Raw genomic sequence first — 12,090 nt, 5'->3', positions numbered from 1 at the left:
ATAGTAATGACTCTACATAGTATCTGTATAGTAATGACTCTACGTAGTATCTGTATAGTAATGACTCTACGTAGTATCTGTATAGTAATGACTCTACGTAGTATCTGTATAGTAATGACTCTACGTAGTATCTGTATAGTAATGGCTCTATGTAGTATCTGTATAGTAATGACTCTACATAGTATCTGTATAGTAATGACTCTACGTAGTATCTGTATAGTAATGACTCTACGTAGTATCTGTATAGTAATGACTCTACGTAGTATCTGTATAGTAATGACTACGTAGTATCTGTATAGTAATGACTACGTAGTACCTGTATAGTAATGACTCTACGTAGTATCTGGTTTATAGTAATGACTCTACGTAGTACTTGATATAGTAATGACTACGTAGTATCTGTATAGTAATGACTTTACGTAGTATCTGGTTTATAGTAATGACTCTACGTAGTATCTGTATAGTAATGACTACGTAGTATCTGTATAGTAATGACTACGTAGTATCTGTATAGTAATGACTCTACGTAGTATCTGTATAGTAATGACTCTACGTAGTATCTGTATAGTAATGACTATGTATGTGTCGTCTCCTGTAGCAGGCCAGCGACGGCACCAAGCCCTCCAGGCTGGTCACCCAGCTCCACTTCACCAGCTGGCCTGATTTTGGGGTGCCCTTTTCCCCCATCGGCATGCTCAAGTTCCTCAAGAAAGTCAAGATGGTCAATTCCTCCTTCGCTGGGCCCATCGTGGTTCACTGCAGGTACTTTATACTGGGGATGTAGTCTTTTAGGCACATTTCAACTGTTTGTACTGGACATAGTAACCCGAAGGTTACTTCCCCACCTGTCTTTAGGAAGAGAGAGAGAGAGATCTAACTGTCATGCTATAGATAGTTGACTCCTTGGCCTTCTCTGTCCTTTGTCTCTGCAGTGCTGGTGTGGGAAGGACAGGGACCTTCATTGTGATTGACGGCGTGATTGACATGATGCACCAAGAGCAGAAGATTGACGTCTTTGGTTTTGTGTCCAAGATAAGAGACCAGCGCTCACAGCTTGTACAGACAGATGTGAGTAGGCCCAAAACAACAGGGTCACAACACTATTCCATGCAATGCATCAGTCTATGTTTCTCTTAGTACTAGGACTAGTAACTGTCTAAAAGTAAGCATTGTCCTTCCTACTACTACAGTGTTCTAAATATGTATTTGTAATGTAAACTAGAAAAATAGAGGTCCAAGAATCTATCCCTGTGGAACACCACACTTGATATCATCTTATTCATCTTCTCCTTCTTCTTCTGCTTCTTCTTCTCCTTCTTCTTATTCTTCTTCTTCTTCTTCTTCTGCTTCTTCTTCTTTTTCTTCTTCTTCTCTCCTTCTTCTTCTCCTTCTTCTTCTTCTTTTTCTTCTTCTTCTTCTCCTTCATCTTCTTCTCCTTTTTCTTATTTTTCTTCTTCTTCTTCTTCTTCTTCTTCTTCTTCTCCTCCTTCTTCTCCTTCTTCTTCTCCTTCTTCTTCTGCTTCTTCAGCCTCTTCTCCAGTTTCTACTTCTTCTTCAGCTTCTTCCTTTGGAAGCAATTATAAAAGTGTATGTACTTTCATTCCTATTGTTCTAGTGCTCTAAATATCAGTTTGTCTTCCTCTGTGGCCTCCAGATTCAGTACTCGTTCATCTACCAGGCCCTGTTGGAATACTACCTCTACGGAGACACGGAACTGGACGTGTCATCTCTGGAAGGACACCTGCACAAACTCCACAACACCCACGCCCCCTTCGACAGGGTCGGCCTGGAAGAAGAGTTCAAAGTGAGAGCCAGGGGTCCTCTCTCTTCTCTGACAGGGTTGTAGTTGATAAGATGGAGCCCTTTGCTACATGCAGCGTAGAACCCTGAAAGGCTGTGTGTCCTTATAACAGCCATTGTGGACATCGGGTATAAATTATTCTATGTAAATTTGCATTGCTCTTATTTTTGACCCCCCCGAGTGGCTCAGCCGTGATCGGGAGTCCCATAGGGCGGCGCACAATTGGTCCAGCGTCATCCGGGTTAGGGGTGGGTTTGTCCGGGGGGGGGGCAAAGTCTTAACTGACTTTGCCTAGTTAAATATGACGTCATCTATGTGTATATTTATACCCTGACACTTTCCTGTCCCCCCACCCCACCCCACCCCCCCCCCCTTTATCGTCCAGAAACTGACCAACATGCGGATAATGAAGGAGAACATGAGGATGGGAAATCTCCCTGCCAACATGAAGAAGAACCGAGTGCTCCAGATTATTCCATGTAAGGAACGCCGGAAAAGTTACAACACAACAAACTGAATGAGATCTGTTTTCCCCCAGAGTCCAGTAACTCTACACTACGTCATGCGGATAGTCTTTACCTTGTGACAGATTGTGACCCACAGATTATATCGTGTTCATAACCCCCCCCCCCCCCTCCCCCTTTTAAGAACGAAACGAGAAATATGATCAAATCCCTTATTCCCTTGGTTCGCTCACCTAAATTGAATTCATGCAGAATTAACCAGGGAAATCCATTGTATATGTTATTTTTTTCATATTTGGTATATCATATATTTAAACCTTGATGCCTGGGACTGACATCGAGAGATCTTTTAGTCAGGCGTCTTGTTGTTTTATCTGATCAAACGCTCATTGTTTTTGCTGTTCTTTAGGTTGAGTGATGCGTTTCTTTCATTGCCTGCTTCTCATCTTACAAATAATGTTTAGGAAATGGATCTGGAGGAAGCGTTTTAGGGTGCATCTGAAACGGGACGCTATTCCCTATTTAGTGCACTACATTTGACCAGGGTCTATAGGCCTGTGGTCAAAAGTAGTGCACTGTATAGGGAATAGGTTGCCATTTGAGACACTGGCTTTTAGGCATCTAATACGGGCGATCTATTCATAAATCAACAGTGACAGCATCACAGATGATCCAATTCCTTCCGCCCCTAATTCATCTGCTCCTTCCTCAGACCGTTCGATTGTAGGGCCGTTAAGGGCCGCACCATTAGTGAGTTAAGATGTGTGTTGGTGTAATGGGAAGGGTGACATTACAGGGACATTTATTTCCATGGCAGTTTCCTATAACGTCCACTAGGGGGGGGGGGTGCAATGTGAGTCCCTGTTACCATCAAGTAGACCCACGCCTTGCTAGGGCGTTAGCTACGTCTCCACGGATCGCCGGTTGAATCCCAGTGCTTGGAACTCATTTTGAAAATCATAATTTTGGACCCTATCCCAAACCTTAACCCTTAACCTAAACCACCTATTCCTATTTGGTAGTCATATATTTTACACCTTGATGCGTGGGACTGACATTGAGAGGTTTTGTTGTTTTCTCTGTTAAAAACGTGCATTGTTTTTGCTGTTCTTTAGGTTGAGTGATGCGTTTCTTTTCCATGCCTGTCTCTCATCTTACAAACAGTGTTTGGGAAATGGATCTGTAGGAGCGTTTAGGGTGCATCGCAAATGGCACCCTATTCGCTATTTAGTGCACTACTATGGCACACTGTTCCCTATTTAGTGCACTACTATGGCACCCTATTCCCTATTTAGTGCACTACTATGGCACCCTATTCCCTATTTAGTGCACTACTATGGCACCCTATTCCCTATTTAGTGCACTACTATGGCACCCTATTCCCTATTTAGTGCACTACTATGGCACCCTATTCCCTATTTAGTGCACTACTATGGCACCCTATTCCCTATTTAGTGCACTACTATGGTTCCCTATTTAGTGCACTACGTTTGACCAGGGTCTATAGGGCTCAGAATGAAGGCCTTCACTTTTTGCACAGTTTGTCTGACAGCTAAAAAATATGTCCCAAACAAAAGTGGCGCGTCATTAAAACGCCAAACCCATGTCGTAATCCTGCCGTTACGATGTAGGGGCTCGGGGTTTTTTTACCGCTAGATTGAGTTGTTATGCCTTTGATAGTGGTTAGAGCATTGGACTAGTAACCGGAAGGTTGCAAGTTCAAATCCCCGAGCTGACAAGGTACAAATCTGTCGTTCTGCCCCTGAACAGGCAGTTAACCCACTGTTCCTAGGCCGTCATTGAAAATAAGAATTTGTTCTTAACTGACTTGCCTAGTTAAATAAAGGTTAAAAAAAAAAATATATATATATATATATATATATACTCTGTATACACCCTCTTTGTAGTTATCACCCGTTTAATGTGAATTCTAATCTTGAATTGTATTTTTCAGATGACTTCAACAGAGTGATTATGTCCATGAGAAGAGGCCAAGAATTTACTGACTACATCAATGCGTCATTTATAGATGTAAGTAAACAGTAAACAGTAAACGTTACAATACTCACTACTATATCAATGAGTAAACATTACAATACTCACTACTATATCAATGAGTAAACATTGCAATACTCACTACTATATCAATGACTAAACATTGCAATACTCACTACTACATCAATGAGTAAACATTGCAATACTCACTACTACATCAATGAGTAAACATTACAATACTCACTACTACATCAATGAGTAAACAGTACAATACTCACTACTACATCAATGAGTAAACGTTACAATACTCACTACTACATCAATGAGTAAACAGTACAATACTCACTACTGCATCAATGAGTAAACGTCACAATACTCACAACTATATCAATGAGTAAACATTACAATACTCACTACTATATCAATGAGTAAACAATACAATACTCACTACTACATCAATGAGTAAACATTACAATACTCACTACTATATCAATGAGTAAACGTCACAATACTCACTACTACATCAATGAGTAAACATTACAATACTCACTACTACATCAATGAGTAAACATTACAATACTCACTACTACATCAATGAGTAAACATTACAATACTCACTACTACATCAATGAGTAAACGTCACAATACTCACTACTACATCAATGAGTAAACGTTACAATACTCACTATTACATCAATGCGTAAACGTGAATCAATACGCTGCAATCTGCAAAGTTGTCTGACATGGTGCCAATGCCTGTACTGTGTACTGTGGTGGACAGGAAGTTGTACCTGTCTGACATGGTGCTAATTCCTGTACTGTGTACTGTGGTGTACAGGAAGTTGTACCTGTCTGACATGGTGCTAATGCCTGCACTGTGTACTGTGGTGTACAGGAAGTTGTACCTGCCTGACATGGTGCTAATGCCTGTACTGTGTACTGTGGTGTACAGGAAGTTGTACCTGTCTGACATGGTGCTAATGCCTGTACTGTGTACTGTGGTGTACAGGAAGTTGTACCTGCCTGACATGGTGCTAATGCCTGTACTGTGGTGTACAGGAAGTTGTACCTGTCTAACATGGTGCTAATTCCTGTACTGTGTACTGTGGTGGACAGGAAGTTGTACCTGTCTGACATGGTGCTAATTCCTGCACTGTGTACTGTGGTGGGGTGTCCTCAGGGCTACAGGCAGAAGGACTACTTCATAGCGACCCAGGGTCCTTTATCTCACACGGTAGAGGACTACTGGAGGATGGCGTGGGAGTGGAAGTGTCACTCCATCGTCATGCTGACGGAGCTACAGGAGAGGGAGCAGGTAGGAAGGATAATCCGTCGAATTTATAGCATTTAAACAACTCATATTTTATGATATATCTCTATGCTATTCACTTACTAACTACTGCATCTTAGTTGTCTACCGCTAGCAAGGATCCAAAACTAGGACCTCTTTGTGTTGAGCTATTGTAATATTGTGGTAGAGTACTGTTCTTAACATGATTTGAGTTATTGTAATATTGTAGTAGGCTACCGTTCTAACATGATTTGAGTTATTGTAATATTGTAGTAGGCTACTGTCCTAACATGATTTGAGTTATTGTAATATTGTAGTAGAGTACTGTTTTTCCATGTTTTCAGTTATTGTAATATTGTAGTAGGTTACTGTTCGTGAACATGTCTTCTATTATTTGATGGTAATAGAATCACTGTGTTATCCAGTACTCAGTCTTAATCTCCTGACTGTGTCTCCTGCAGGACAAGTGTTTCCAGTACTGGCCCACAGAGGACTCAGTGACCTATGGAGACTACACTGTAGAGATGAAGGGATCCACTGTGTGTGACAGCTTCAGTGTACGGGATCTGGTACTCACCTACGGCCCAGTAAGTTTACATGGAAATACCCTGAGGTAGTGAGGGACCTAAAAGCAATAGTTTATTGGGACATTAACCTTAGCCTTCTTCTTACCTCTAGAGGGGTCCATGATTAATCACAGGAATAAAGTGTTTGTCGTGTTAGCATATTGCTAATCTTGTAACCCTCAACCCAAATTAGACGTTAACAGTCATCACGAGAAAGTAGCGTATTGCAAACACTCTGCATCCTAAATTATCTTTCCAAAACTTAGCAAGTGGCAAAAATTTGCTCCAAATGTTGAATTATCCATCCAAGCCTAGCATGTTGCTAAAATTAGCTCCCAATGTTAAATGATCTGTCCAAACCTAGCATGTTGCTAAAATTAGCTCCCAATGTTAAATGATCTGTCCAAACCTAGCATGTTGCTAAAATTAGCTCCCAATGTTAAATGATCTGTCCAAACCTAGCATGTTGCTAAAATTAGCTCCCAATGTTAAATGATCTGTCCAAACCTAGCATGTTGCTAAAATTAGCTCCCACTGCTAAATGATCTGTCCTAACCTAGCATATTGCTAAAATTAGCTCCCAATGCTAAATGATCTGTCCACACCTAGCATGTTGCTACAATTAGCATCCTGGCAGCTACATTATCTTTCCAAACCCGGGGTTTCAGGATAAGCAGACACGTCTGGTCCGCCACTTCCATTTTCACGGCTGGCCAGAGATCGGGATCCCAGCCGAAGGGAAAGGAATGATCGACATCATCGCCTCGGTGCAGAGACAGCAACAGCAGTCAGGAAACCATCCCATCATCGTACACTGCAGGTCGCTCAGACTCTGACCCTTATCACCATGTGGTGGAATATGTTACTTTGGGAAGACTTTTACACTTCACTGTTACCTAAGTAACACTCTTATACCACTTTAAATATACTTCGTAACAATTCTTTATTACACATTTACTGTTACTATGGTAACACATTATTAAACATTTACTGTAACTATGGTAACACTTTATTACACATGTACTGTTACTATGGTAACACTTTATTACACGTTTACTGTTACTTTGGTAACACTTTCACACATTTACTGTTACTTTGGTGACACTTTATTAAACATTTACTGTTACTTTGGTAACACTTTATTACACATTTACTGTTACTATGGTAACACTTTATTACACATTTACTGTCACTATGGTAACACTTTATTGCACATTTACTGTTACTATGGTAACACTTTATTACACATTTACTGTTACTATGGTAACACTTTATTACACATTTACTGTCACTATGGTAACACTTTATTACACATTTACTGTTACTATGGTAACACTTTATTACACATTTACTGTTACTATGGTAACACTTTATTACACATTTACTGTCACTATGGTAACACTTTATTACACATGTACTGTAACTATGGTAACACTTTATTACACATTTACTGTTACTATGGTAACACTTTATTACACATTTACTGTCACTATGGTAACACTTTATTACACATTTACTGTTACTATGGTAACACTTTATTACACATTTACTGTTACTATGGTAACACTTTTTACTTGTATAGTTTGTTGAGCATTCTTTAGGCAAGACTGTTACTATAGCAACCCATTACAACAGTCACAAAACCCCAAAAGTCACTGTTTTTCTTGAATGTTTTGTTGTGTAGTGCTGGTGCAGGGCGAACAGGTACGTTCATTGCACTGAGCAATATCCTGGAGCGGGTCAAGGCTGAGGGCCTACTGGACGTCTTCCAGACTGTGAAGAGTTTACGGATGCAGAGACCACATATGGTCCAGACCGTGGTGAGGACATTGACACAAATCCCAATGCCATTAATAGATAATATAATCATTTATTGGCCATTAAGTTTAACGCAGAATGGACATCTGTCTTTGGTGCTCTGGCTTTACAGTAAAGCGATCAGAACGGACGTAAAACATTGAACATTTACATGTTAGTTCACCGGAGTCGTATCTAGAATTCTCCCTGACGGTTCTCAAATTCTTTCCCCAGGAACAATACGACTTCTGCTACCGCGTGGTACAAGACTTTGTGGACATTTTCTCAGACTATGCCAATTTTAAATGATGAAATATTTGCCTTACAAACATTTTTTTTTTGTTCAAATGTTGTTGTTGTTTTGTTTTTTCAAATACCAGTTGGTCAGGCTTTGTGTCATGTCCTTAGAAGGATTAAATGTTTTTCTATTTCGCTATGCACTTGTCCTTACTGTAACTAAAACTCCATCCCTCGCTGTAATATACTGTCCCCTCAACGGACGAAAATTTGTAAATGCCAAAATGTAAGATTAATAATGTATATTTCACATCATGTATAATAATTATTTTGTAATGAAATTCAAGTGTTTTTTGTGTGTTTCTTTTTAGTTTTAAACGTTGAGTCTCTTTATTCACATATTTTAGTTGTTGTATGATACTGTACTTTTGTTAAACATCGTGTTTGTTCAGACTGGGTGTTTATTTTGGCTTCTGACCGTTCTTGTTTCCTTTTGAAAAGAGGCGCTATTGTAAATGTTTTGCATATCGATAGCAGACCTTCCATTTAATTGCATTCTAAGAACATTATATGTGTATGTGTATATATATATATGTATGTATGTATGTATATATATATATATATGTATGTATATATATATATATGTGTGTGTATATATATATATATATATGTGTGTGTATATATATATGTGAATATTAGTAAGATATTCTGACATGTATTGATGCCTTCTATCTGTGACTAGAGGTGATATCTCATCCTTCTTTTATTGAATTGGAAATAACCCTTTTATTTAAAAAAAAGATATATATATATTAAGGTATTTACAATGCAAGTTTTTTCAGGCACAATATCAAGAACACAGAAGAAAAAAAAATATGCAAAGTATTGAATATCAAGTTACGCCATTATTATTATTATTATTATTATTGTCAAGGATAATAGTTTAAAACAACATATTAAAGAATTGTAAGAAAGAGTTTCCTGATGGAAGTAGTAGCAACTACACATATAATAACAAGGTACCAGTAGTAGTACTAATCAGTAGTACTAATCAAATCAGTAGTACAAAACATACTGCAGTTTTTTTTGTTTGCTGCCATTGCACATATTCTGAAGCACATGTATCATCACCAAGAATACCACCAAGGAACAGCACAGATACATTCTGTCAAATATGTTAAATCTGAAACGTCACAGTCATCATTTGTATATTCATGTGTATTGCTTTAATGGCAGTTTGGATACATTTATTTCGTTTTTTGTTAAATGTACGCGGTCCTGAACTGTCCATATCGTTTAGACGTGACGTGTTTTATTTGACCTAGATAGGAAGGTGTCTGCTGATGCAGTTGCCAAAAAATGACTATAAGGAATAAACAAAACACAAGTCGTTCTGACGCAACACTCAGTGTGACCTGTAAAATTAAAAGATTGTAACTTAAGGGCATCGAAATGAACTCGACACAATATCTATATATGCATTTTTTTTTTGTAAGCACAAAAGATGGGTGTGTTTCATTTAAAATAACGATCCTCAATCTGTTCATAATATATCCATGTAAATGCCATACTTTAGTATTTAGACCTCAGTGCCGTTATAGTACACCGGCTACCACCAATCTCATGATATATAAAACATATCCTCATTATGGCCTTACACCATTTGTATTGTTGTGAAAGATGAGGTCAGGGGTCAACCAAAACATGACCTCATAAACTCCCATGATATATAAAACATATCCTCATTATGGCCTTACACCATTTGCATTGTTGCGAAAGATGAGGTCAGGGGTCAACCAAAACATGACCTCATAAAACTCCCAACGGTGCTTCAATGCCAGTTAAGTTACGGGCGTCCTTGTATAGGAGTCCTTGTATTGAAATAAGTCCAACTGAATGCCAAGGGCCCAGAAGCCCACATTTACACACCCCTCTATTCCTATATGACACGTTGATACAACGGGAGGATGAACTCTAACCGTGTCAGATACACAATGAACGAGGATGTTTAGTAGTTGGGAATATGGAATTGTTGGATGCTTTGTCAGATGTGAGTTGTTGTTTCGGGAGGAATGGCCTAACTTAACTTCACCTCTCTCTCTCCCTTTTCTCTCTCTCTCTCTGTCTCTCTCTCTCTCTCTCTCTCTCTTGGCCTCTCTCTCTCTCTCTCTCTCTCTCTCGGCCTCTCTCTCTTGGCCCCTCTCTCTCGGCCCCCTCTCTCTCTCTCTGCCTCTCTCTCTCGGCCCCTCTCTCTCTCAGCCTCTCTCTCTCTCGGCCTCTCTCTCTCGGCCTCTCTCTCTCTCTTGGCCCCTCTCTCTCTCGGCCCCTCTCTCTCTCAGCCTCTCTCTCTCTCGGCCTCTCTCTCTCTCTTGGCCCCTCTCTCTCGGTCCCTCTCTCTCGGCCCCTCTCTCTCTCTCTCTCTCTCTCTCGGCGTCTCTCTCTCTCTGCCTCTCTCTCTCTCTCGGCTTCTCTCTCTCTCGGCCTCTCTCTCTTTCGGCCTCTCTCTCTCTCTCTTGGCCCCTCTCTCTTGGCCCCTCTCTCTCTCGGCATCTCTCTCTCTCTCGGCCTCTCTCTCTCTCGGCCTCTCTCTCTCTCGGCCTCTCTCTCTCGGCCCCTCTCTCTCTCGGCCTCTCTCTCTCTCTCTCTCGGCCTCTCTCTCTCTCTTGGCCCCTCTCTCTCTCTCTCGGCCCCTCTCTCTCGGCCTCTCTCTCTCTCGGCCTCTCTCTCTCTCTTGGCCCCTCTCTCTCGGTCACTCACTCTCTTGGCCCCTCTCTCTCTCAGCCTCTCTCTCCCTCTCGGCCTCTCTCTCTCTGCCTCTTTTTGATCTGTTCTTTGATGAAGATGAAAGAGGGTGTTTTCAGGTCACACCTCTTCATCTTTAGTTTTCTGCTTTTCATTGTCGCCCTCTTGGATTCTCAATGTCTTTTAAATGCCAGGTTGCAACATTAAATTCATTGAAAAACCTACTTTTTGCTCCGTCAATTCACTTACATGTGATCACTGCCATCTAGTGGTGAAGAAGGGGTATATAATTATTCAGTTGTATTATGATTTCTGAGAACCAGTAGATGTCACTGTTAAGTTGAAATATCCTATTCAAAGTGGCCGAAGGCACTGTATCTCAGTGCAAGAGGTGTCACTACAGTCCCTGGTTCGAATCCAGGCTGCATCACATCCGGCCGCGGTTGGGAGTCCCATAGGGCGGCGCACAATTGGCCCAGCATCGTCCGGTGTAATAAGTAAGAATTTGTTTGTTAACGTACTTGCCCAGTTAAGTTAAGGTTAAGTGTCGAAATAAAATAACAATGTTGGAGCAGGGGGCTGTTACATACAGTATACAGGGGGCTGTTACATACAGTATACAGGGGGCTGTTACATACAGTATACAGGGGGCTGTTACATACAGTATACAGGGGACTGTTACATACAGTATACAGGGGGCTGTTACATACAGTATACAGGGGGCTGTTACATACAGGGGGCTGTTACATACAGTATACAGGGGGCTGTTACATACAGGGGGCTGTTACATACATTATACAGGGGGCTGTTACGTACAGTATACAGGGGCTGTTACATACAGTATACAGGGACTGTTACATACATTATACAGGGGGCTGTTACATACAGTATACAGGGGGCTGTTACATACAGTATACAGGGGGCTGTTACATACAGTATACAGGGGGCTGTTACATACAGTATACAGGGGGCTGTTACATACAGTATACAGGGGGCTGTTACATACAGTATACAGGGGGCTGTTACATACAGTATACAGGGGGCTGTTACATACAGGGGGCTGTTACATACAGTATACAGGGGGCTGTTACATACAGTATACAGGGGGCTGTTACATACAGTATACAGGGGGCTGTTACATACAGGGGGCTGTTACATACAGTATACAGGGGGCTGTTACATACAGGGGGCTGTTAC

At 40.8% G+C, this 12,090-nt stretch overlaps 1 protein-coding gene across 5 annotated transcripts in view; it reads left to right on the top strand.

Moving 5' to 3' along the window:
- Positions 1-11,117, top strand: part of LOC135511835 (receptor-type tyrosine-protein phosphatase epsilon-like) — a 100,610-nt gene extending 89,493 nt beyond the window's left edge. For all 5 annotated transcript variants that reach the window (XM_064933318.1, XM_064933317.1, XM_064933320.1 and 2 more), the window contains 10 exons: positions 599-762; positions 933-1,068; positions 1,655-1,804; positions 2,187-2,280; positions 4,220-4,296; positions 5,441-5,575; positions 6,013-6,138; positions 6,786-6,937; positions 7,802-7,937; positions 8,149-11,117. In XM_064933318.1, the coding sequence (XP_064789390.1) occupies positions 599-762; positions 933-1,068; positions 1,655-1,804; positions 2,187-2,280; positions 4,220-4,296; positions 5,441-5,575; positions 6,013-6,138; positions 6,786-6,937; positions 7,802-7,937; positions 8,149-8,223 (1,245 nt within the window). In that variant the 3' untranslated portion in view covers positions 8,224-11,117. The remainder of the gene's footprint in view (positions 1-598; positions 763-932; positions 1,069-1,654; positions 1,805-2,186; positions 2,281-4,219; positions 4,297-5,440; positions 5,576-6,012; positions 6,139-6,785; positions 6,938-7,801; positions 7,938-8,148) is intronic.
- Positions 11,118-12,090: the final 973 nt, after the last annotated feature.

Source organism: Oncorhynchus masou, chromosome 24 (genome assembly GCF_036934945.1).
Source record: "Oncorhynchus masou masou isolate Uvic2021 chromosome 24, UVic_Omas_1.1, whole genome shotgun sequence".
Lineage (NCBI taxonomy): Eukaryota > Metazoa > Chordata > Actinopteri > Salmoniformes > Salmonidae > Oncorhynchus > Oncorhynchus masou.
The sequence above is the reverse complement of the archived record's forward strand: the minus strand, read 5'-3'. Positions and strand labels throughout refer to the sequence as shown.